This window comes from Cervus elaphus, chromosome 4, assembly GCF_910594005.1.
Source record: "Cervus elaphus chromosome 4, mCerEla1.1, whole genome shotgun sequence".
Taxonomy (NCBI): Eukaryota; Metazoa; Chordata; class Mammalia; order Artiodactyla; family Cervidae; genus Cervus; species Cervus elaphus.
Genome location: NC_057818.1, coordinates 68588675 through 68613418, shown reverse-complemented (window position 1 = coordinate 68613418; position 24744 = coordinate 68588675). Strand labels below are relative to the sequence as shown.

General features: G+C 51.3%; 1 protein-coding gene and 1 non-coding gene across 5 annotated transcripts; one reads left to right on the top strand and one right to left on the bottom strand.

Annotated features, from left to right (window-relative positions):
* Window positions 1-176: 176 nt before the first annotated feature.
* On the bottom strand, window positions 177-6461 carry TRIM28 (tripartite motif containing 28). 4 transcript variants are annotated; one of them, XM_043900496.1, is made up of 18 exons: window positions 5809-6459; window positions 5364-5476; window positions 5021-5153; window positions 3892-3933; window positions 3278-3413; window positions 3084-3200; window positions 2885-2999; window positions 2579-2725; window positions 2361-2475; window positions 2176-2282; window positions 2051-2087; window positions 1924-1969; window positions 1590-1842; window positions 1191-1510; window positions 990-1113; window positions 824-910; window positions 608-745; window positions 177-522 (listed from the first exon to the last, which is right to left on the bottom strand). In XM_043900496.1, the coding sequence occupies exons 1-18, from the start codon at window positions 6155-6157 to the stop codon at window positions 346-348; spliced, it is 2556 nt and encodes an 851-aa protein (XP_043756431.1). In that variant the 5' UTR covers window positions 6158-6459; the 3' UTR covers window positions 177-345. The 4 variants fall into 4 exon arrangements, with proteins under 4 accessions (XP_043756431.1, XP_043756428.1, XP_043756432.1 ...); XM_043900493.1 differs by having other exon boundaries at window positions 608-910; window positions 5809-6461; XM_043900497.1 differs by lacking the exon at window positions 3892-3933 and having other exon boundaries at window positions 5809-6458.
* A 12167-nt stretch (window positions 6462-18628) lies between these two features.
* On the top strand, window positions 18629-18735 carry LOC122693035. Its single transcript, XR_006340833.1, has one exon. It is a non-coding gene; the product is annotated as a U6 spliceosomal RNA (small nuclear RNA).
* Window positions 18736-24744: the final 6009 nt, after the last annotated feature.

The window sequence follows — 24744 nt, the reverse complement described above, 5'->3', positions numbered from 1 at the left end:
CCTGGGGATTCCCCCTGCTTGCCCAGAGATCCGCCAGCCCACCACGTAACCCTCCCCAGACACCAGATGGCTAGAGACATGAGCCCCACCCCATTCAGCACAAAGGCTTCGGTGAGGGGCTGATGGCAGGCAGACACCAGGCCCAGGACCGCTGCCCCCACCAACCAAGGCCTGAGTAATTGGTGAAGTTTTTATTAAATCCACAGAAGTAAAAACCATATCGTGAGGGACTAGGGTACGGGCCACCAAGGAGTGGGAGCCAGGCCACCAGAGGAAGGAGAAGGGGAAAGGAGTGACAGGACAGAGAACAGAGCCAGGCTGGGCTGGCTCGGGGGCTGCCCAGCCTCAGGGGCCCTCACCAGGGCCACTGGACAGGTCCTGGGCACTCAGGCCAGCACCAGGCAGGCTCAGCGGCGGGGGCTCCACCAGCACAGCAGAGAACTTGGTGTCCCCGAAGGCCTCATTCATGCGAGTCTCAAAGAAGCGCTGCAGGCCAATGATGGACTGCACGTCGGCCTTGTCCTGCCAGGCAGATTACAGTGGATGGGTCCTAGCTCTGCCCCCCAGCCTCCCCACCTCCAACTCACCCCCATCCCCACAGGCTCACCTCAGTCAGCTTGTTGAACTGCTTGAACATGCGGCCCACATCCTGGGCAAACTCCTGGGGGGAGCTGTAGGGGGGTGACAGCTTCTCCTGGAGGCGGGCTCGGATAAGGGTCAAGTCCAGGGTGCCCCCAGGCTGATCCTGCAGGCAGAGGCCACAGGCTGAAGGTGAGGCCAAAGAGCCCCTGCACCTCCCACCCTCCCAAGTCCCAGAACTCACCAGGGAGAAGGTGGAGTCAGTAGCCAGCTGGTGCAGAGGCCGGCAGGGCTCATGGCAAAAGAGGGCCAGCAGAACACGCTCACACTTCTGCAGACGACATGGGCATCAGAGTCAGAGAGGAGTTGGGGGCTGCAGGAAAACCCAACATATGGGTCCCCCCCATCACCTGCTGGTTGGCTGGTGAGAGCTTGGCCACCACTCCGGTACTATCCCCCCCATCCAGGTTCAGGCTGCCATCCTCCTCCTTCAGGTCGGGCAGCACATGGCAGAGAGAGCAGCTCCACTCCTCCCTGGAGGAAACAGAGAGGTGAGGGGCTGCACAGGACCCAGCCCAGCCCTCCACCCTGCAGACTCCACAGCCTCGCACCCTGGCACATCCTGCAGGGCAGGCAGGTGGCAGTCCAGGTGGAAGCAGAACTCGCACTGGTTGCACATGACCAGGTCACCTGGCTTCTGGCAGACACGGCAGATGGTGGCACTGTCATCCAGGGAACCTGGGCCACCAGCTGGGGCTGAGGTGCCCTCTGGAGCCACCACCTCCAGACCTGAGCTGGTGCTGCCACTGGGTGAAGCCAGGCGGGGACCCTCTGCACCAGGGCCCTCCCCCAAGGCCATCAACACAGGCTTGGTCTCCGGGCCCTCGGTGGCAGCAGGCGGAGCTCCAATGGCAGCCTCTGTTTCTTCCTCCTGCGAGGAGGCAGGGGTGGTTTAGTGGCCGGGACAGCAGACCTCCACTCCCCAGCCGCATACCCAGGAGCAGGCTCACCTTGACAATGGCCATTCCCGGCAGGGGAGGGGCCCCAGGGACCCCTGAGGGCGCAGTCCCAGGCTGGCCAGCAGCAGCGGCAGCAGCACCTCGCTCAATGACGATGAGGTTGTAATCTTCAGTGGTGCTGCCTGGGAAGACCTTGAAGACTGGTGGCTGGCTGTCAGCCGTGAGATCCAAGTCCAGGCGTTCGAGGCTCACCCGTGGCACCTTGCGCATGAGGCCACTCACCTCGCCGTCACCTGAGCGGGGCCTGTGGGTGTGGCTTGTGTTGAGCACCCCTGACCCCATGACCACCCTGTCCCTACATGCACCAAAGGACAGTCACACTCACCGCTTCACCCCTGACACATGGGGCTCAGCACTTGAGTAAGGGTCATCTGCCCGGGACACAGAAAAAGATAGGTTAGATGAACCTAGGACATTGGATTTCTCCCACCTACTGGGCAGAAACCACTCACCCGATCCAAAGCCGTAGCCTTCCTGCACCTCCATAGGCTGTAGGAAAAGCAAGAGGACCTCAGCAGGCCGGCCACCCACAGGCCTCAGGCCCCTCTCCTCCCCCACGGCCCCCTCCCCTACTCACCTGGCTGCTGCCAGATCCCTGCTTGCTCAAAGGCCCCGGAGCCCGAGGAGGGGCCATGGGTGCCGGGCCTGTGGAGTTGGTGCCAGGACGCTCGGCCACAATCTTGCCTGCAGCAAGGAGGTAAAACAGCTTAAGGCATAGTGCCTGGGAGAGCAAGCTTCAGTGAGAGCAAGACAAACACCCACCAAAGGCCTCTGCACTCTTGGTCCAGGCATTGAGGTCCCACTGAAATTTCATCTCGCCATGGGGCTCCACGGGGTCCACAATCATCTTAAGGGCCCGGTGCAGCTGGAAGTAGATCTGGGGGAGAGCGGTACATGAGTACAGAGGCAAAGGACAGTGCTCCAAGGCCTTGGGAGGTGCTGACCTGGAACCCACCGCCTGGGTGCCCACCAGCACACACCAGCTTCTTGGAGAGCAACAAAGCCGTGTTGTTGTCACTCTCCAGAGCCCACGAGGCAAAGCGCAAGATGTGTTCCTGGTGCTTCTGGATCTTGGTCATGGTCCAGTGCTGCCGTTCCAGGCGCTCCTGCTGCCCCTCAGTTACCTTCTGCAGGTGGAGAGCAAGATAGGTCAGGGAGGAAACAGCACTAGAACCTCTCCCCACCCAAGGATGGCATCAGCGGCCAGCAGAGGGAGCCAAACCCCCAGGACGCTGCTACCAGAGCTAAAGCGAGCTGTCAGCAGACAAGCACCACACAGGAGGTACCTGGGCATCGTTGACCAGCACGCGGCCCCGCTTGTTCAGTTCCTTCATGATCTGCAGGATGGCCATCTTAACGTCCACTTGCACGCGCTTCTGTACGTCAGACACCTGGCGGATCCTGGGGGGCGGAGGGTGAGATCAGGGCCAGTAGGGCAGGTGCTCACCCCAGGACCTCTCCCATCACACTGGCTTCCACACTTACGAGCTGCGAACCTCCTTGGTGTTCTTCTGCAGTGTTGCATGCTTGTCCCCGAGGCGCTTCACCAATGAGGCCAGGAGCTTGCGCTGGTTTCTCACTGCATCCTCCAGGAACTGGTACCTGAGGGCAAACAGAGGTGGGCCCGGGCGCCCAGCATGGGAATGGGCAGCACCCACCCACCATGCCTCAGGACTCACTGGTGGTCTTTGTGGGCGTTGAGCTGGCAATCCCGGCAGGTGAGGGTGTCGCAGCTCTCGCAGAACAGCACAAGGGGCTCGTGCTTGTGCACATTGCAATACACAGTGCGCTCACCGTCCCTCGACTTGGCTGGCCCTGAGGAATGGGGTCTGTGAAGCAGGAGCTGGTCCTCACCGCCTCAACTCAAGGGGCAGACAGACTGGGGCCTCACAGTGTCTGTCCTGCAGCCCTGGCTTATCTGCTAAAAAATGCAGAGGGCCTACAGCAGTGGACAGGGAAGGGCCCAAATCCTTGCTCTGAACGCCCTCTGCCCTAATCTTGACCAAGAGATCCGCACTCCCTTCTTTCATCTTCTGGGAGTGACAACTTAAGTGTAAGGACGATGGCCTCTGACAACCACCCCACTGCTCCCTCTACTGAAAACTCCTCCAAGTGGACACTCAAGAGAGCTCCTCCGCCTCTGCAGCCCCCACTGCTGGGCTCCCTTTCTCCTCCACTCAAAAGACTCTGTGCCGCAGGGGAGGGGACTCTGGCAACCACGGCATCCGGACACACACAAGAGCTTTCTGGCCCAGACAGAAAGCAAACAAGGACCTAAAGACATGTCAGGTACCTTTTCCTCCTGAGCCACGCCTGGAGACCTCTTCTCTCTTCTCTGGTAAAAGGAGACCACACCATCTTAATAACCCACGAGGAGCCTTGCAAAGCCTTCTCAGGCTGGACAAAGTTGATGTCAGACCAGGACCCTCAGAGAGGGGTCAGGCCCCCGCACAGGGAAAAGGGTCTTAAGTGCTCAAAGCAAAACCCCCCAAAGACTAATACACCACAGTGACCCCCACCGCTTCCCAGAATCTGCTGCCATTAGATAACTCCTTGGGAACAGCCAGCCCCTTCCTCCCCAATCACGTCTCAATGCTACACTGACCCAGCCTGAGACATAAAAACATCGAGATACAGATAAGGCAAATCTCAGTCCCCCCAGTACAGCCCCCTCCTGCATCCTGATTTTTGCTTAGAACCCAGGACCCCCTTGGAGACCCCTGCCCTTCCCTCCTGGCTCCTCATGACTCACAGCAACGACCTCCATCTGGATTTTCCCATCAAAACTGTCCTCTGGGCTGCAGGAGCTACGGCATGACTACCAAAACACCATTCACAGGGAGTTCTGGATGAAAAACCAAGCCCAAGCCCCTCTCCGAAGAATTGCCACCACGTTCACAGAAAAATCTGAAGATACCTACTTAGACTTTGAAACATCTGCAACCTAACAATAAGAACACTTAGAACACTCACTGGTCAGTGCCAGTCTGAGGACACTCATAGCTTATGAGGACACAAGGTCCAAAGACCTCACTTTTCCTACAGAGCCTTAAACCACATTCCAGGGAATCTCAGGCCTAGGAGATCCTTCACACCATTCCCCAACAGCCTGCATCTCCCTATCCGTACATGCGATCCCCCTCCACCTCGGAGGCATATTCCCTGCCTGGGGATTCCCTGAAGTGCTTCCTCAAAGCCCCCCGTGCACTCCACTCCCTGCCTGTGGCTTTGCCCCTTCCACCCGGACCAGCAGAGGCGACCACCAGAGCACCAGCCTCCCCCTTTTTGAACCCTGCCCTCAGGCCTTTCAATTGGTACCCCCTCAGAAATTCCCTGACACTCCACCAACTGCAACCAGCATCAAAAGCAGCTGGAGAAACATGTAGGGGAAGAATCAAGGCAGCACCCTCCGTGTTGCATACCAGTGGAGCGCACGGTGTGGTCCTTGGTGTACTTCACCCGCTGGTGCGCCTCCACACAGGTCTCACAGAGCGGCTCAGAGCACTCCACACAATAACTGGTGGCTGGGGCATTATCCTCACAGCTAGTGCAGCACTGCTGAGCAAAGGCAGAGTCAGAAGAGACAGCACCACCAGACACATCTGCATTCAGACCCAGAAAATACAACCTGGTAAGATGATGCCTTTACTTAGCCTAGATAACCTGCTAAAGCCGTGGTAAAGCCTGGAGCTGGTACTATGCTCTGCGCTGCAGACTCCTACCCACGTCCAGAGGCCTTCCAGGGATTGCTTGGGCAACACATACCTGATTCGCATCCTGGGAATCCGTGGCGGCCTTACCGCCACAGTCTCGCATGAAATAATTCTCCACGATATCTTTGGAGAAACATTGCTGCTTACATACTGGACAGTCCACCACTGCGAAGAACAGGGGAAAACAAGATCACCGCATACTCACATCCAGACTGCGATCCCATCCTCCACAGGGGCCAACTTCCACCCCATGCTAGGCCAACCTTCCGCTCTAGGAGAAGCAATCAAACCCTTCTTCAACCTAACTTGAAACAGTCGCCCCATCCGAGTACGAGACCCACAGCCCGCACCCGTTTCGGCCACTGTCCGGCCCCGACCCTCTCACCCAGATGACCCCTGCCCTTGTCACGCTGGGGACCGACCCCCAATACCCGAACCTCCTCCGAACCTTGGCTGCAGGGTGGGGGAGGGGCCGCCCCCGGCCCGACAGCACTCACCAGAACCGTCGCCCGCTGCACCTCCATCCCCCGAGCTGTTGGCGGCTGCAGGCGCCGGGGGCCCGAGGCAGGCGCTGCAGGCCGAGTGCAGGCAAGGTAGCAGGCGCGGTTCCCTCTCCGGCCGCAGGCGCTCCCGACACACGCCGCAGTGCTCCAATAGCTCCAGCGCCTCGCCGCCGCCCCCCGCGGGTGACGACGCCGAGGCGGACACCGCCGCCGAGGCCGATGCTGAGCCCGCGGCCGAGGAGGCGGCGGCGCGCTTCTCGGCGCCCGCCGAGCCCTCACCCGGGCTCGGGCTGCCGGAGGCGGCCGCCGCCGCCGCCGAGGCCGCCGCCGCCGAAGCCGCCATTCACACGCCGCCGGGGGCGCCCAAGAAGGGAGGAGGGGCGCGGGGCCCGCCACGCAGGCGCAGACGCGCTCGCAGCCAACGGTTGGGCCGCTGCAGCCGCGAGGCCTAGCGCCGCCAGGCGAAGCCTGGGGCGCCGCCCGCTGCGCGCGGGGCGCTGCCGAGGCTCACCCGGCCGCTGCCCGCTCTCCCGCCGCCGCCGCCGCCTGCGCCGCCTCCTCAGCGGCTGCTCAGATCAGCGCCACACGGCACACGTACAACCGCTCGCCCGCGCGCCCGCTCGCAGAAAGAGCCACTGTCGGGGGGCGGGACAGAAATAACTGGCGCCGACGCCGTCGCGCACGCGCGTTGGGCGCCTCGGGCCTGGAGGCGGGGCTGGGGCGCGCGAGGCCGCGAGTACGCACGCGCGGCTCCACCCCGCCACCACCCCTCGCAGCGCCTCTCCCGAGGCAGGGGCCGGGCATCTGCGCCTCCACCGCCCCAGCCTGACCCGCCGGCCGGGCGCGTGCCCGCTACTGTAGTGCCCGCTCCAGGCCGCTTGTTTCGCAGGCACGCACGTGGTCGGCCCCCGCCTGGGTCCCCGCCTCTCGGACCGTCCGGAGAGGTCGCCCGCAGCGACGTCACCGGGCGCTCTCAGGAGGGGGCGGGACCGAGACCTAGGGGAGATGCTGGCCCGGGCGGAGGGGCCAAGGGTCCCCACCCTGTGGCCGGGCCGGTTACTTGCGTTCTAACCTTTTTATTGTTTAACGTGAGAAACACTGAAACCTAAGTCAGCTAGCTCCCAAGGGGCTCAGAGCAGCGAAACTGAAATTCCGCCTGGTCCCCAAGCGCCCCTGGCCACCTTTTAGCCAGCCACTGCGCTGGCTTTGACACTCTTCGGGTGGGCGGACTGAAGAGGGGAGCGGAGTCTGTGGGGAGGTCCATCCGAGGATGGAGGCAGGATCTGTAGGACGGGTAAGCCTGCCTCAGCCGGGAGCAGGATCTGCGTGGGAGGCGGGTATGCCTGTCTGAGGAAGGAAGCAATGTCTGGGAGAGTTCTATCAGGTGAGGGAAGCTAGGCCTGGAGGAGGAATCTTAGGGGCGACAAACACGGTCTTTCTGTAAGAATCCTGTCAGAAGCGGAGTCGGGGCGGAGAATCCTGGGGGTGGGGCGGAATCTGGGGGGGGGGGGGGGGGTGGAGAGGAGCCCTGTCGGCCTGCGGGCAAGGGAGCAGGGCCTGCGGCTGGAGCTGAGGGAGGAGGGGTACTGAGAGGAAAGCAAGGTCGCCGGGAGGGGATCTATTTGGAGTCACCGGGCAGAGAAAACCAGAGGCACGGGAGCCCTGGAGCTGTGCCTGGGGTGAGCCTCCGTCCCTGCGCGGGGCTCCCGGTCCTGCAGCCTCCAGTCCGGGAGGAGGCTCGGCGGCTATTCTGCGAGAACGCAGAAAATCTGAAGGGCCGGCACGTCCGGCCCCCAGACCCGACTCCGCCTGGCGCGGCTCCACCGACCCCGCAAAAGCTTCAGGGGAGCGGGGCGCGGCCTCCCCCACCCGGCTCCCCAGGACCCCGCACGCGGAGGCGGTGGTGGAAGTGCCTCCGGCGCGGCCCAGCAGGCGGGATCTTTGGCCCCAGCAGGGCCTGGGGGCCGCGGGGCTTTGTCTCGGCTCCGGCCTTTGTTTCGGCTCGGGCGCGGCCCCCAATCCGGGCCCCGCCCCGCCCCAGGGCCCGCCCCTCCCCCGCCGCGGGCCTCGCCCTCCCCCGCGGCCTGGGCCCGAGTCCTCGATTCCCTCCTAGGAAGAGGGAGTAGGAAAGTTGGTGGCTGGCCGTGCGCTGCCTGAGCCGTGGAATCCTTTAGTAATTATTAGCTGAGCACTTCCCATGACCCCATCCAGCACTCTGTGCTGGGCCCCAAAATCACAGGGTTGCGAAGGGTAGGGATGAGCCATACCTATCCTGGCCCGCCAGTCAAAATAAATAGGTGATGGTCAAGAGTGTGGGATTCAGGGCTGGCCCTAACAGCTGGAGGAAGAACAGTTAAGTCGCTCAGTCGTTTCCGACTCGTGTTCGACCCCGTGAAACGCAGCGCGCCAGGCCTCCCTGTCCATCACCAACTCCCGGAGTACACCCAAACTCATGTCCATTGAGTTGGTGATGCCATCCAATCATCTCATCCTCTGTCGTCCCCTTCTCCTCCTGCCCTCACTCTTTCCCAGCATCAGGGTCTTTTCAGATGAGTCAGCTCTTCGCATCAGGTAGCCAAAGTATTGGAGTCTCAGCTTCAATATCGGTCCATCCAATGAACACCCAGGACTGATCTACTTTAGGATGAACTGGTTGTATCTCCTTGCAGTCCAAGGGACTCTCAAGAGTCTTCTTCAACAGCACAGTTCATGCAGAAGCAAGTGCGCAGGCCCTGAGGCAGGCAGGCACTGAGAGCAGTGACCGGAGAGGTGGGAAGTGCTTAGAAGTTGCTGGACAGGTTGGTTCCTCCGGTTGCCCCGCTTACGGTCCCTTCACTAGACTCGGGCAATTCTTTCAGAACAGCATCCGTGGAGGCAGGTTCAAGTAGAAATCAGGCTCAGACAACTCGGGGAAATGCCATGATGGAGACAAGTGGGCTTACAGGAGGGCAAGGCCAGGCCAGAACCTGCCTCTGAGTCCTCCCTGAGGAGCCAGCCTGTTCAGAAGAGCATGGCAGGGCATGATCTTACTCCCCAGTAAGCCGGTGTCCCCTTATACCCTTAACCCCTGTGTTCCTTGCCACCCTCTACGGTATCTCACCCTTTCCAATCCTGGACCACTAGAAATTGTCTATATTCTGGCTTTGCAGACAGCGTACCTGCCTGCAGACAGCCATCCTTACTGCCTCTTCACTTCCCAAACTCCATGCTTGCATAGGACTCAACCTCCAACCTTCAGGTATTACCACCAAAGCTACTTCCTGGGGAAGTCTTGTAGCAGGATCACTCCGATCTCTTTCTCCATCTTTACAGGTTTCATTTGGGAACAAGACAGTTGTGATAGTTGCACATCATCAATGTACTTAATGCCACTGAATCATATATGTAAAAAGAGTCAAAAATGGCAATTTTATGTATCTTACCAGGCATATAACAATCAGATTTTGATGAGTCTGTCCCTTCTGACCTCTGATCTCAACACTCAGCTCCAACCACACAGGCTGACCCATTTGTTCCCACCTCATAGCCTTTGCACTTGCTTTTCCTTCTGCCCAAAATGTTCTCCCACCTCTCTTTCTGGGTGACTCCTCCTCCTCTTTCACGTTTGAACATGAGAGAATCACAAAGACATGAGCTCCAAACTGTTTACATCACTGCTCTGTCTGCTGCATCTCACCTGGGGCCTGCTACACAGAGGGCACTCAGTCAGTGAGTAAAAGGACAAATGCTTGAAGATGATGCTAGTTCTGTAGGCTATAAGATGAGATTTGAAGTCTATTACTTTTTAAAAACATCTACTTATTTTTGGCTGTACTGAGTCTTCATTGCTGTGGGCGGGGGTGGGGGGGGGGTTCTAGTTGCTGTAAGCAGGGACTACTCTCCCGTTGTGGCACTCGGCTTCTCATTGCTGTGACTTTTATTGCAGAGCACAGTCTCAATAGTTGTGGCACACAGGCTTAGTTGCCCCATAGAATGTGGGATCTTCCAGGACCAGGGATTGAACCAATGCCTTCTGCATTGGCAGGCGGATTCTTTACCACTGAGCCACCAGGGAAGCCCCTTCTATTACTTTTTAAACCTTTTTTTAAAAAAATAACTGTGTTAAAATTCACATATCACACCCATCAATTTATCTGTTTTGAAGTGTGAAATCAATGCCATTTCATACATTCACAATGTTGTACAATCACCAGTTCATCTAATTCCAGAACAGATTCATCACCCCAAAAGGAAACGGAATCCATCGGCACTCACTCTCCATTCCTGCTTCAACCAGCCAGTGGCAACAAATGATCTGTTTTGTTTCTGTGAACTTTTAAACCTTTTCATGGAGCCTTATGATATGTAGAGAAAAGCATACACATGACATGTACAGTGAGCATCCTTGGTAACCAGCTCTGATAGCAAAACACAGAAGGGTCTTATCCAATGAGTTGGCTCTTACAATCAGGCAGCCAAAGTATGGGAGCTTCAGCTTCAGCACTGGTCCTTCCAATGAATATTCAGGGTTGATTTCCTTGAGAATTGGCTGGTTTGATCTCCTTGCGGTCCAAGGGACTCTCAAGAGTCTTCCCCAGCCCTAGAATTTCAAAAGCATCAATTCTTTGGCACTCAGCCTTCTTTATGGTCCAAATCTCTCGCTGTCTAGCTTTGTCATAGCTTTTCCCCCAAGGAGCAAAGGTTTTTTAATTTCATCCACAGTGATTTTGGAGCCCAAGAAAATAAAGTCTGTCACTGTTTCCAGTTTTTCCCCTTCTATTTGTCATGAAGTGATGGGACTAGATGCCATGATCTTAGTTTTTTTAATGTTGAGTTTAAAGCCAGCTTTTTCATTCTCTTTCACCCTCATCAAGAGGCTTTTAAGTTCCTCTTCACTTTATGCCATTAAGAGCTGTATCATTATATTGTTATGTAGGAAGTTAGGCATCAGCAGCTAGGAGTGGCCTAGCCAAAAACCAAGCAAGCTGATCTCTAAACCCCATCCCAGACACACCCAGGAGATCTCACAGATATGTTACAAAAATAACCACAAGCTTTTCCAGCTCCTGCACAGGCGCCATCAGCACACAGTGAGTGGATACAAACTAACCACAGAGGTTTCTCCCACTCTGGCAAAAGCACCCTTGATGCACAGCTGTGTCCTCAAGTAACCTTAGGCAGCTAGGAGCCTATTAAGGGCTCATAAATATTCTACATATACATACATCTGATTATATGATACTGAATTATGGGAAAGATATGTGCAATAGAGCCTGCAAATGCTCAGTCCACTCCCACCTATATGAATATGTAAAAAGTTCCATTTTGCATGTGCCCAGACACTCCCCCTTCCCTGATTGGCCTTGAGCACATGCCTCTTTGCATTTTTCGCACAGGGCAGAACCAAGAGGAGACAAGACATATAAAAAGGAGAAAGGAAGGCAGAATCAAGTTTTTTTCTCTTGGGCCCCAAAATTATTGCAGACGGTGACTGCAGCCATGAAATTAAACGACAATTGCTTCTTGGAAAAAAAAACTATGACAAACCTGAAAATGAAAGTGTAAAAGTATTAATTGCTCAGTTGTGTCCAACTCTTTGCGACAGTATGGACTGTAGCCCTCCAGGCTTCTTTGTCCACAGGGATTCTCCAGGCAAGAACACTGGAGTGAGTTGCCATGCCCTCTTCCAGGGGATCCTCCCAACCCAGGGATTGAACCCAGGTCTCCTGCTTTGCAGGCAGATTCTTTCTGGTCTGAGCCACCAGGGAAGCCCAAGAATACTGGAGTGAGTAGTCTACCCCTTCTCCAGGGGATCTTCCTGACCTGGGAATCAAACCCAGGTCTCCTGCATTACAGGTGAATCCTTTACCAACTGAGGTCCAGGGAAGCCCATGACAAATCTAGACAGATTATTAAAAGCTTATTAAAAAGCAGAGACAACACTTTGCTGACAAAAGTCCGTATAGGCAAAGCTATGGTTTTCCCGGTTTTCCCAGCAGTCATGTACAGATATGAGAGTTGGACCATAAAGAATGCTGAGCTATGAAGAACTAATGTTTTGTATTATGGTGCTGGAAAAGACTCTTGAGAATCCCTTGGACTGCAAGATCAAACCAGGCAATTCTAAAGGAAATCAACCTGAATATTCATTGGAAGGACTGAGGCTGAAACTGAAGTTCCAATACTTTGGCCACCTGATGCCAAGAGCTGACTCACTGGAAAAGACTTTGATGCTGGGAAAGATTGAGGGCAGGAGAAGGGAGCAACAGAGGATGAGATGGTTGGATAACATCACTGACTCAAGGGACATGAGTTTGGGCAAACTCCCGGAGATGGTGAAGGAAGCCTGGCATGCTACAGTTCATAGGATTGCAAAGAGTTAGACCTGACTTAGCAACTGAACAACAAAACAGGATCATGGTCAATCCTTCAGCATCAGTCAGCTCCCATGTCTTAGAAGTGTACTACCTGCTGCCTGTTTAATGAAGGATCTGTCTGCTTGAGCTGTAATTAGTCTGTCATTCCAAATATCATCTCCGTACCTGAAGTTGTTGATATTTCTCCCAGCAATCTTGATTCCAGCTTGTAATTCATCCAGCCTGGCATTTCGCATGATGTACTCTGCATATAAGTTAAATAAGCAGGGTGACAATATACAGCCTTGTCGTACTCCTTTCCCAATTTGGAACGCCTATTGTTCCATGTGTGGCTCTTACTGTTACTTCTTGACCTGTACACATGTTTCTCAGGATACAGGTAAAGTGGTCTGATAGTCCCATCTTTTTAAGAATTTTCCAGTTTGTTGTGGTCCACACAGTCAAAAGCTTTAGCATAGTCATGAAGCAGGTATTTTTCTGGAACTCTCTTGCTTTCTCAATGATCCAATGAATGTTGGCAATTTGACCTCTGGTTCCTCTACCTTTTCCAAACCCCGTTTGTACATCTGGAAGTTCTAGATTCACAAACTGCTGAAACCTAGCTTGAAGGATTTTGAACATTACCTTTTGAGCATTTGAAATAAGCGCAGTCAGGCAGTAGTTTGAACTTTCTTTGGCATTGCTCTTCTTTGGGAATGGAATAAAACTGACCTTTGCTAGCTCTATAGCCACTGCTGAGATTCCCAAATTTGCTGACATATTGAGTGAAGCACTTCAACAGCATCATCTTTTAGGATTTGAAATAGCTGGAATTCCATCACCTCCATTAGCTTTGTTTGTAGTAATTCTTCCTAAGGCCCACTGGACTTCACACTCCAGGATGTCTGGCTCTAGGTGAGTGACCACACCATCATGGTTATCTGGGTCATTGAGATCTTTTTCAGATAGTTCTGTGTTATCTTGCTACCTCTCCTTTTTCTCTTCTGCTTCTGTTAGGTCCATACCATTTCTGTCCTTTATCGTGCCCTTCCTTGAATGAAATGTTCCCTTGATATCTCCAATTTTCTTGAAGAGAACTTTAGTCTTTACCATTATATTGTTTTCCTCTATTTATTTGTATTGTTATTCACTTAAGAAGGCTTTCTTATCTCTCCTTGCTATTCTCTGGAACACTGCATTCATTTGGGTATATCTTTCCCTGTCTCCCTTGCCTTTCACTTCCCTTCTTTTCTCAGCTATTTGTAAAGCCTCTTCAGACAACTTTAACTTCTTGCATTTATTTTTTAGGGATGGTTTTGGTCACTGCCTTCTGTACAATGTTATGGCCCTCCATCCTATTAAGTGTCCTGTTAAGAAGACACACCAGGGAGTTCCCTGGTGTCCTAGTGGTTAGAATTCTGGGCTTCCACTGCTGTGGTCCCAGGTCAATTCTTGGTCAGGGCACTGAGATCTTGAAAGCCACAAGGAGTGGCCAAAAACAAATTAAAAAAAAAAAAAAGTCGGGGGAAAGACACCAGACAGCTTGCTGTGATCACAGTGAAGAGGTCATGTGACAGTAAAGCCATACAGCAGCCTCCTCCAAGCCAAGAGAAGGGGCCTCAGAATGAAACCTACCTTGTGGGCATCTTGTTCTTCAATTTCTCAGCCTCCAGAATCGTGAGAACCAAATTTCTGGCCTTGGTCTATAATATCACTATTTTGTTTTTGTACCTAGAACCGATTAAGACAGATGACAAACTTCCCTCTGCCTCGCTCTTATAAAAGTGTATGTGAATTAACATTTAGAGTCCACCCAAATAACTCAGAATAATTTCCCCAATCCCAGGTCCCTAATCACAATTGCCAAGATCCTCTTTCCTGATGAGGTAACACTTGTGGTTTCCAAGGATTATGGCGTATAGATCTTTGGGGCCACCCTTCTGCCTACTGCAGCCCCCATTTCACAGATGGGAAAACCGATCCCAGTGAGTACACCATGTTGTCCAGGCTCCCACAGTCCTGGGGAATCTCTGGCCCCCAGGGAGGGCAGGGAGGGAAAGGATAGGAGACATCCAGAGCCCAGAGCTTTAGCTCCTTCTCTGCAGTTAGGAACCAGGGGTCCTGGGACAAAGGATTTCAGGGACAGCTCCAGGTGAGCTCAGAGCACCTGGTTATGTGTATTTATTTATTTTTCTCTATTATTTGGCCATGCCATGGGACATGTGCGAACTTAGTTCCCCAACCAGGGATGGAATCTGTGCCCCTGCAGTGGAAGCACACCCGTGGAGCACCTTGTTACACCAGTCAGTGCCCAAAGGATGACTGGAACCTGTTAAGACGAAACAGAAGCCAAACCTAATGATAGGACTTGCGCATCAAAAAAGACAACCACTGTCATTGACTGACACACAATGAATCCACCCTATCCACAGTTAAGTGAAAGTCGCTCAGTCATGTCTGACTCTTTGCGACCCCATAGACTATACAGTCCATGGAATTCTCCAGGCCAGAATACTGGAGTGGGCAGCCGTTCCCTTCTCCAGGGGATCTTCCCAGCCCGGGGATCAAACCCAGGTCTCTCACATTGCAGGTGGATTCTTTACCAGCTGAGCCACAAGGGAAGCCCAAGAACACTGGAGTGGGTAGCCTATCCCTTCTCCAGCACATCTTCCAGAACCCAGGAATCAAACCAGGGTCTCCTGCATTGCAGGCATATTCTTTACCAGCTGAACTACCAGGGAAGCCCAAAGGTTCTCAAAAAGAAGAGTCACCTGGAGAAGGAAATGGCAACACAGTCCATTATTCTTGCCTGGGGAATCCCATGGACAGAGGAGCCTGGTCGGCTACAGTCCATGGGGGTCACAAAGAGTTGGACAAGACTTAGCAACTAAAACAACAATGTGTGTAATACATAATTTTTACTGTTGTGTAAAGCGAATAAAAGTCTTTCTGAAAATGTTATAGCTTAAAATTTTCTAAAAAAAGAGTCAGAAAAATAGGGCCATCTGCCACCACATGGTGCTGCTTCTACAGCATCTCCTCACTGAGAATGCAGACTGATGCTGTCTTCCTACAGGAAACTGTGTTTCAGGGAAACACATGGTCCCAGCCCTTGATGAGATAATTAAATGCCAGAATTCAGAAAACATCATTTCCCAGGCGGTAATGAGTCTGGAGCAGGCCCGAATACATGCCGTATACACTGCAAGGTGAACGGCGGTGGGGACGTGACTGAGAGGAGCCGGCACCACTGCACCCCCTTAGGAGCAGCAGCAGGAGAACCTGCACGGAACGCGATGGCACTCATCTCCCGCCCGCTGTGAGGGGTTCCAGCCAATAACATTTGGCCCGAAGCCCAGCAAGTCTTTAGATCACATTTTCCATCCGTGGGAGCTGAAGGGGATGTTGGAGGCAGGGAGAGAGGCCATCTGGATGGGGCAGGTCCTGCCAGAAGCCAGGATCCACTGTCCCGGACCCATCCTCATTGAGGGGCCTGTAAACCTCCAGCCAGACGCCAGAGCAGCGACTAGCTGGGGCTGGAGCAGAAATGAACACAGACTGCACAGAGGAAGTTTCTCCTGTTTTCTACTTCTTTTTTGGCCACACAGTGAGGCACGCTGATCTTAGTTTCCTGACCAGGGATTGAACCCATGACCCTTGCAGTGGAAGTATGGTGTCTTAATCACAGGACTGCCAGGGAATTCCCATGAAAGAAGCTTCTTGGTAGAGAGAAATGTTATAAAACTGGATTGTGGTGATGGCTGCACAATATGAGGTATATCTGCTATGGGTGTACTTTATGGCATATAACTTATGCTTCAGTATAACTTCCAGTACAACTGTTGAAAAAGGAGAGAAGGTGCAAAGAAGATATACAAATGGGCTGGGAGAATAAGCACATGAAAAGATATTCAACATCATTAGTCATTAGAGAAACAATTAGAGTCAAACCATAGGGAAATACTGATTCACACCCATTTGGGATGGTTTAAAAAAACAATTAAAATAAGGACTTCCCTGGTAGGCCAGTGGCTAATACTCCGAACTCCCAATGCACGGAGCCTGGGTTCAACCTCTGGTCAGGGAACTAGATCCCACATGCCCCAACTAACACCCAGCACTGCCAAATAAATAAATAATGAATAAAACAAACATTTCTTTCAATGAAAATAACAAGTATTGGCAGGGATATGGAGAAATTGGAACCCTCCTACCTTGCTGGTGGGAATGTAAAGTAGTGTAGTCATCCTGGAAAAAAATTTGGCCCTTCTTCAAACGGCTAAAGATCGACTTAACACTTTGATCCAGCAGTTAACTATGTATGCATCCAAAGGAACTGAAAACGGTGTTCAAACAAATCCTGTTAGAGCACTGTTCACAGCAGCACGATTCACAATGGTCAAAGGTGGAAACAACCCAAATGTCCACGGATTGATGAATGGATAGATAAACGTGGTATTTTCATACAATGGAGTCGTAGCCATAAAAAGAACAACAAGGCACTAGTATGTGTTCCAGCAAACATGAACCTTGAAAACATTATGCTGTGAAAAAAATCAGATACAAAAGACAACATATAATGTCATTTACGTGAAATATCCAGAATATGCAAATTCACAGAAACATACAGCAGGATTATTCATTGCCAGGGGCTGGAGAGAGGGGAAAATGGAGAGCTATTGGAGGAAAATATTCTGGAATTAAATGGAGGTGTGATTATGCAACACTGCAACTATACTAAAATCCACTGAATTGTTCACTGTAAAATGGTTAATTTTTGTGTTATGTGAATCACCTTTATTTCAAAAGAAGAGGTGAGGCTTCCAGATCAGTAGGGAGCAAAGGACCTAAGCAATCCTGAGTGGGTCCCAGGCAGGGACAAGCCAGCCTTCAGGGCTGTTTGTAGACAAACGGTGACGTGGGGGTGTGGAGGAGACACATAAGGAGTAAGGAAGCTTCCGAAGATAGGCAGCAAGGAAACCATCCTCGTTTTTAAAAGATGAATCCTAAAGTTAAAAGAATTAACCAAAGAAGAAATACAGATGGCCAGCAGGCACAGGAAGATGCTCAACATGGCTAATGATTAGAGAACTGCAAATGAAAACTACAGTGAGGTATCACCTCACACCGATCAGAATGGCCATCATTAGAAAGTCTACAAATAATAAACGCTGGAGAGGGTGAGGAGAAAAGGAAACCCTCCTACACTGTTGGTGGAAATGCAAGTTGGTGGAGCCACTATGGAGAACAGTATGGAGGTCCCATAAAAAACTAAAAACAGAGTTGCCATGTGATCCAGCAGTCTCACTCCTGGGCATATATCTGAACAAAATCATAAATCAAAAAGACATATGCAGGTACTTCTGGTTGTCCAGTGGTTAAGAGTCCACGCTTCCACTGCAGGGGGCAAGGTTTGATCCCACATGCCACACAGCCAAAAAAAAAAAAAACAGATATATGTACTCTAGAGGTCACAGAAGCACTATTTACAATAGCCAAGACATGGAAACAATCTAAATGGCCATTGACAGATAAATGGCTAAAGATGTGGTACATATATGCAATGGAATATTACTTGACCATAAAAAAGGAATGGAATAATACCATTTGCCGCAACATGGATGGACCTAGGAATTATCATAATAAGTGAAGTAAACCAGAGAAAGACAAATACCATGTGATATTGTTAGGTAGTTAGAACAGGGAAAAGGAGTCCAGAATGGTGGTTATGTTAATGAGTGGGAGGATCATCCCAGCCATTGGGGAACCACCCACTCCTCTGTCTTCTGACAGTGACTTAGAGCTGTCCTGCCACCTCTGGGTGCATCTTTTGGCTTACAGATTGGGTATTAAGGTTTACGCAAATTTGACTTGTCATCTTGGACCCGATTGATTTTAATCGGTTTACGTTATGCCCCTGTGCTATGTCATTCTTTCAAAGGTTGTGCTCTGCCCCCTTCCCCCCTGTTTCATGCTCTTTTCCTTAGCCCCATCCGGGCCCACAGTGTTGCCTCTACAATCTTATGGAGGGACAACAAGAAAATAGCTGGCCCTTGGGAGGGAAATACTGTATAATATCCAATCCCTCTAGATATTCAGGTCTTCATCTTCTATGTTTCCTATAACATGTGCAACACCAGCATCTCCCAGTAAACCCGCTAGGGTGGGCAACAGGCACAGAGTGCCTGCTAGAAGTCCATCTGTTGGCATACCTTCAAAGGCAATTGGGCTTCCTGGGATAATGTTTGCCACTTTGGGAGTTAGCCCCGCAGGCCGTTTGGGCCCAAACCCTTACCACCCTTCTCCTAAAGTTACAAATATACCCCTGGATCAAATCTCCACTCCACTTTTATGGAACATTTGGTCTGTTGCCTCTAAACAAATTTGTTCTTAAGCCAATTACTAACTCCTACAATTGGGACCCTGCCACCTTGTAAGCAACATTGCTCCACCCAGCCTATTATTAAAATACCTTAATGGTGCTCGCTTCGGCAGCACATATACTAAAATTGGAACGATACAGAGAAGATTAGCATGGCCCCTGCGCAAGGATGACACGCAAATTCGTGAAGCGTTCCATATTTCTTATACCTCAATAAATTTCATTTTTAAAACAAAAAATAAAATAAAATAAAATACCTTAATGTCCCTAACAGGGCCAGATAACCCACTCCTTTTGTCACTCCTTCTGTTATTACCTAAAGTGGGTCTATGACAACAAAGTGTTTACCATTGGAGACACCCTAACCTGCTCTTATGGAGGACTAGGGAAGAAATCAGTGATTTACAATCCCTTAGAACAGTAAGAGAATAAGGCTTATGACTCTTACACTGTTTCCCAGTCTCAGGGCACAGGCTTGGATTGCTTTACATCATGATATCTATTCCCATCCACGGTGCACAAACCAGCAATGAGTTAAGATTACAACCCCTTAACCCTACCCAGCACTGGTCATGCTGGAGATCTTGGGGATGCCCAACTCTAGTCGGGGGTTCCAGGAGGTCAACCTGCCTTGACCTGCCTAGGGATCTGGTCCTCGAAAGGTTGTCACACCTCAACCTGCTTGGGGATCTGACAGCCAGTCCAGGGGTCCCAGGAGGTCATCACGCCTCAACCTGCCCAGGGACCCAATTCTTGGGAGGCCATCACGCCTCAACCTGCCTGTGGATTCGATCTCTAGGAGGCTGTCACACCTCAGCCTGCTTGGGCATCTGCACCCTGACCCAGGGACGCCTGGCTCTCAGGTTGCAACAATACTGGGTAGGATACGCTTCACAAAGACTCACCCCTAAGGAAATCCACCCATGGAAACAGAAGGAAGCCTATTACTTGGGGGACTGTGCCCAGTCTCAGCAATAACTCAGGAGCCCAATGAGAACCCCATTGTCTTTCTGGAAAGGCTAAAAGAGGCCCTCCAAAAGTTTTCCAATCTGGACTTAGACTCTTATGAGGGACAGGTGATTTTAAGGACAAATTCCTGTCCCAATGTGCATCAACTATCAAAATTAAGTTACAACAGCTACAGCAGCAGGACCCTGCTGCCTCTTTAGATGAAATGATCAGACAGCCACCAATACCTTTTATAACAGAGAACAGGAGAAGGAGGCCAAGGCCCAGGAGAGGGAGAGAAGGAAAGAGACAAGTCATGCCCAGATGCTGGCCGCCCTCCAGAGAAGCCCTACGGCAAACCCTGAGACCTTGAAGCACAAGAAAGTGAAGTCACTCAGTCGTGTCTGACTCTTTGCGACCCTGTGGACTGTAGCCGACCATGCTCCTCCATCCATGAGATTTTCCAGGCAAGAGTACTGGAGTGGGTTGCCATTTCCTTCTCCAGGGGATCTTCCCAACCCAGGGATCGAAGCGGGGTTGCCCGCATTGTAGGCAGATGCTTTACCGTCTGAGCCACCAGGGAAGTCCTTGAAGCACAAGGCACTAGGCAAATGCCTAATCTGTAGACAGGCGGGGCATTGGGCCAAAGAGTGTCCAAACCTTGACAAGTTTCCTAAAATGACTTGCTACAAATGCCATTAACTGGCACATTGGGCGACACTCTGCCCTCAGGACCCAAGAGCCTCAAGGTCAAGCGCCAAGCCTACCCTCAGGATGGTTCAAGAGGACTGAAGCGGCCCGCTCCAGCCAGCACACACACAGATAACCATCAAGGGGCTGGAGCCAAGTGTGCAACTGGATGTGGCAGGTAGGTCTGAGAATTCCTTGGTTGACACGGGGGCTACCTACTCTGTCTTGATCCCCTACTCCGGAGCCTTCTCCTCCCAAACCTGTACCATTTTGGGTGCTACAGGAAAAACAACTACTAGAAGATTCACCCAAGCACTTCTTTGTTGCTGGGATGAACAAATACTTTCCCACCAGTTTCTCGTGGTCCCTGAGTGTCCTACTCCCTTAATGGGAAGAGACATACTCACTAAACTGGGGACCACCCTTGTGATGGGAAGCTTTTCAGCTCCTAGAGCTCTACAGCTCCTGGTTACTACTGAAGAACTCATTACACCTTCTCCAATAGAGAGGGACCAAAAACTATGAGAAGGCAAAATTAACCCCCAGGTGTGGGACCAGGGGATTCCTGGACGAGCCCACCAAGCTGAACCAGTCATCATTGTCCTCTGAGATCCCACTCAGTTTCCTAACCGGAAAAAATATCCCCTCAAAAGAGAGGCTCAGGAGGGACTACAGCCTTTAATAAATAAATTCCTTGCTTATGGGCTATTGGTCCCCACCAGTTCACCATGTACCACCCCAATCCTCTCAGTAAAAAAAAGGATGGAACCTGGCTAATGGTTCAGGATCTCCGGATCATAAATGAAGCTGTAGTCCCCTTCCATCCCACAGTACCCAATCCCTATGTAATCTTGGGAGAAATCCCACCCAGTGCCAAGTGGTTTACAGTCTTGGATCTCAAAAATGCGTGTGTTTTTTTTTTGCATACCACTGGCTAAAGAATCCCAATATCTTTTTGCCTTTGAGTGGGAGGCCCCAGGAGAAAAACATCAACAGATGACTTGGACAGTATTACCTCAGGGGTTCAGAGATAGCCCCCACTTGTTTGGATAGGTCCTTAGCCGGTATGTCCTAGATCTGGACCTGCGACCTAATGGGAGAATATTACAATATAGGTCATGTAGATGACCTAGTAATCTGCTCTCCAGATGAGAAAAGTGCCAACAACATGCAATTCAGGTTCTAAACTTTTTGGCAGAGAGGGGATATAAAGTCTCCCGTGCTAAGGCACAGATGGTGGAGACAAAGGTCACTTACCTGGGAGTTCAGATTACACACGGGTCCAGTAGGCTGTCCTCTGATCGGGTACAAGGAATCCTCCAGTTGCCCTCCCCCAAGACTCGAAAACAATTGCGAGCTTTCCTGGGTATTGTAGAATCTGGATACCCAACTATGGTCTAATTGTCCAGCCCTTATATGAAAGCTTAAAGGACGGGATGATTCAATCCCACTAATGTGGGTAACTCCTCAAAAGAAGGCAGAGGCTACACTAAAACAGGCCTTAACTCAGGCACCTGCCTTGAGGTTGCCAGACCCAGAAAAAGCATTCCAACTTTATGTCCATGAAAGAGAAGGAATAGCCTTGGGAGTGTTAACTCAAAGGTTGGGATCTGAGCCCCAGCCTGTAGCTTACTTATCCAAGAGGCTCGATCCAACCGCCCGAGGCTGGCCCTCCTGCCTTTGAAAACTTGCAGCTATTGCAATCATGATAGAAGAGGCTTTAAAACTCTCCTTTGGGGGCAAACTAACTATTTTTACCAGCCACCAAGTAAAACAACTTTTAAATGGGAGAGGTCATTTATGGATGTCTGATCAAAGAATCCTCAGATATCAAGTAATGCTGATGGAAAATCCAGGGCTAACTATATCCCTTTGTGAGGTTCTTAACCCAGCCACCCTCCTGCCTACCCCCAAGGGCTCTCTCCCCTTTCACTCTTGTCTAGAAACCTTGGACCACTGGACAAAACCCTGAGAGGGATTGTCAGAAGATCCTCTGACCAATCCTGAGGAAATCTGGTACACTGATGGAAGCAGCTTTGTCTTAGATGGAAAAAGAAGAGCTGGATATGCAGTAGTCTCCAATTTTGAGATCATAGAGGCTAAGCCTCTGTCACCAGGTACTTCAGCCCAATTAGCTGAGTTCATAGCCCTGACTCGAGCTTTAGAGCTGGGAAAAGGAAAAAGAATAGCTATTTACAGTGACTCCAAGTATGCCTTTCTGGTGCTACATGCACATGCAGCTATTTGGAAAGAAAGGGGCCACTTGACCACCTGAGGGTCCCCAATCAAATATGGTGATCAAATTCTTAGACTCTTGGAGGCAGTCCATCTGCCCACTGAGGTTTCAGTCTCCCACTGTAAAGGACACCAAAAAGGGAGCATGAAAGTGGCACGAGGGAACCAAGCAACTGATCAGGCAGCTAAGAGAGCAGCATTACAGAACAGTGACCTAATAGGGATTGCCACCCTAGTTCCACAGACTAATTTGCCAGAAACTCCTTCATGTACTGAAGATGAGACTCTTAAAGCTAAGAGTGAGGGCTTTCAAGAAGATCATATGGGGTGGTTCCAAAAGGAGGGACTCCTTTTTCTGCCTGGGAACCTCCAATGGAAGTTAGTTAACTTCTTACATGCCACCACTCATTTAGGGGAAAAGGCCCTCCAAAGATGACTAGAAAAGTCCTTCAGAGGAACAACTATATATATATAGTTGTTCTATAAGGCAACTTATAAGGCAAGTGTCCCACTTGCCAATTAAACAACCTCCAAGGAGCTCGAAGACCCCAACTGGCCCAGCCTGTCCAACGACATGGGGCCTACCCAGGAGAGGACTGGCAGGTGGACTTCACCCAGATGCCAGTTTCTCAAGGGTATAAATACCTATTAGTCATGATAGATACATTTCATAGGATGGATTGAAGACTTTCCCACCCGGACTGAGAAGGCTGAGGAGGTGGTAAAAAAACTGCTCCATGAAATCATTCCAAGATTTGGTCTGCCCAGGTCGTTACAAAGTGACAATGGGACATCATTTACTTCTAAGATCACCCAAGGGATCTCTAAAGCATTGGACATTACTTATTATCTCCATTGTGCCTGGAGGCCTCAGTCTTCAGGAAAAGTAAAAAGAGCCAAACTTAAATTCTTAAAATCAGCGATAAAAAAGATAACCCAGGAGACCTCCCTGGGCTGGAAGGAGGCTTTACCAATAGCTCTCCTCCGCACCTGTATTGCCCCTAAGGGACAGGTTGGTCTTAGTCCTTATGAGGTGCTATATGGGAGACCTTTTGTTTATGTCAATGACCTCTTTCCTAGACCCAGAGGTTCAGACCCTCCAGTCTTATACCATGGCCACTGGACAATTCCAACAGGATATATGCTTGCGGGGTATGAACCAGGACCCAAAAGAGTCTAAGGAGTCACCACTATATGCTCCAGGGACTCAAGTCCTAATTAAAGTCTGGAAAGATGGGTCCCCAAAGGCTCAACTCCAGCCCACATGGAAGGGCCCCTACCCTGTAATACTTTCTGCCCCCACAGCAGTCAAGGTACCAGGACATGACTCCTGGATTCACTACTCACGAGTCAAGCCATGAAAGAAAACAGAAGAGGACACTCAATACACCTGTGAGCCCCTGGGAGATCTCAGATACCTATTCAGAACTACAAATGAGTGCCATTCTAATGAAAAACCCCAAAATCTGCTCTCTGGGGATAAGATTTCTCAGGATAGCTCTAAAGAGCCAACGGCTTGGCAGAGATAGTACTCCAAAACAGACAGGAGATAGATCCTCTGATGGCTAAACAAGGAGGGACTTGAGCCATCCTGGCGATGTGAATTTGGAATTGGCTAATGCCCCTACTAGCCCTTGCTATGCCATATTGATGCTGCTTATGATTGTTCCATGCACTGTCAATTGTCTAACCTGTGTTGTCTCTGCCCAGGTCAACAAGCTACAACATGCAGTTCCAGTTCAACAAAGGCATAAAACTACAGCCGACCATGGAAAATATCACTCACCCTTAGATGGACACAGCTATAAGGACTCTGAGGCCTGAGACTAACAGGAGGGGGAGGCCCAATACCCCTCGTTGTCCCAGTTCAGCAGGAAGTAGCCAGAAAGACCTCGACGCCCCTATTCCCAAAGAATTGGGCCTCCCATCTCTTGAGGGGGGAATGTTAGGTAGTTAGAATAGGGAAAAGGAGTCCAGAATGGTGGTGGCTAAAAGATAAGGAAGAGAAAAGCCTGCAAAAATAGAACAAAGGAAGGTCCAAGGACTGGAATGAGGACCTCAGGTAGAACAAACAACACTCCTGGCTAACCCAATTTACATAGGGCAGGCCCAGGGAAGGGAAAAAAACATATAAAAAGAGGAGCCAAAGCGCATGCTTCTCTTGCTCTCTATCCCCCACCCCCCACGCCCCCACCCCCCCCACCCCACCCCCACGCGCGCTGCGGCGCTCTTCTCTTCACGTCTTTGGGTCGACATGATCTCATGCCTCAAAGATGTATTTTCCTGCTATTATCTAAATAAAATAGAGCTGTAACATGGAGCTGTAACACTGATTTGTCT

Excerpts from the sequence above, each read along its gene's own strand:
- TRIM28 (XM_043900493.1), bottom strand. The coding sequence starts at position 6,157 with ATGGCGGCTTCGGCGGCGGCGGCCTCGGCGGCGGCGGCGGCCGCCTCC. Across the intron at positions 1,843-1,923 it reads CATGTGTCAGGGGTGAAGCG|GCCCCGCTCAGGTGACGGCG; the intron begins GTGAGTGTGACT and ends CCACACCCACAG. Across the intron at positions 911-989 it reads TCTCACCAGCCAACCAGCAG|AAGTGTGAGCGTGTTCTGCT; the intron begins GTGATGGGGGGG and ends TGTCGTCTGCAG.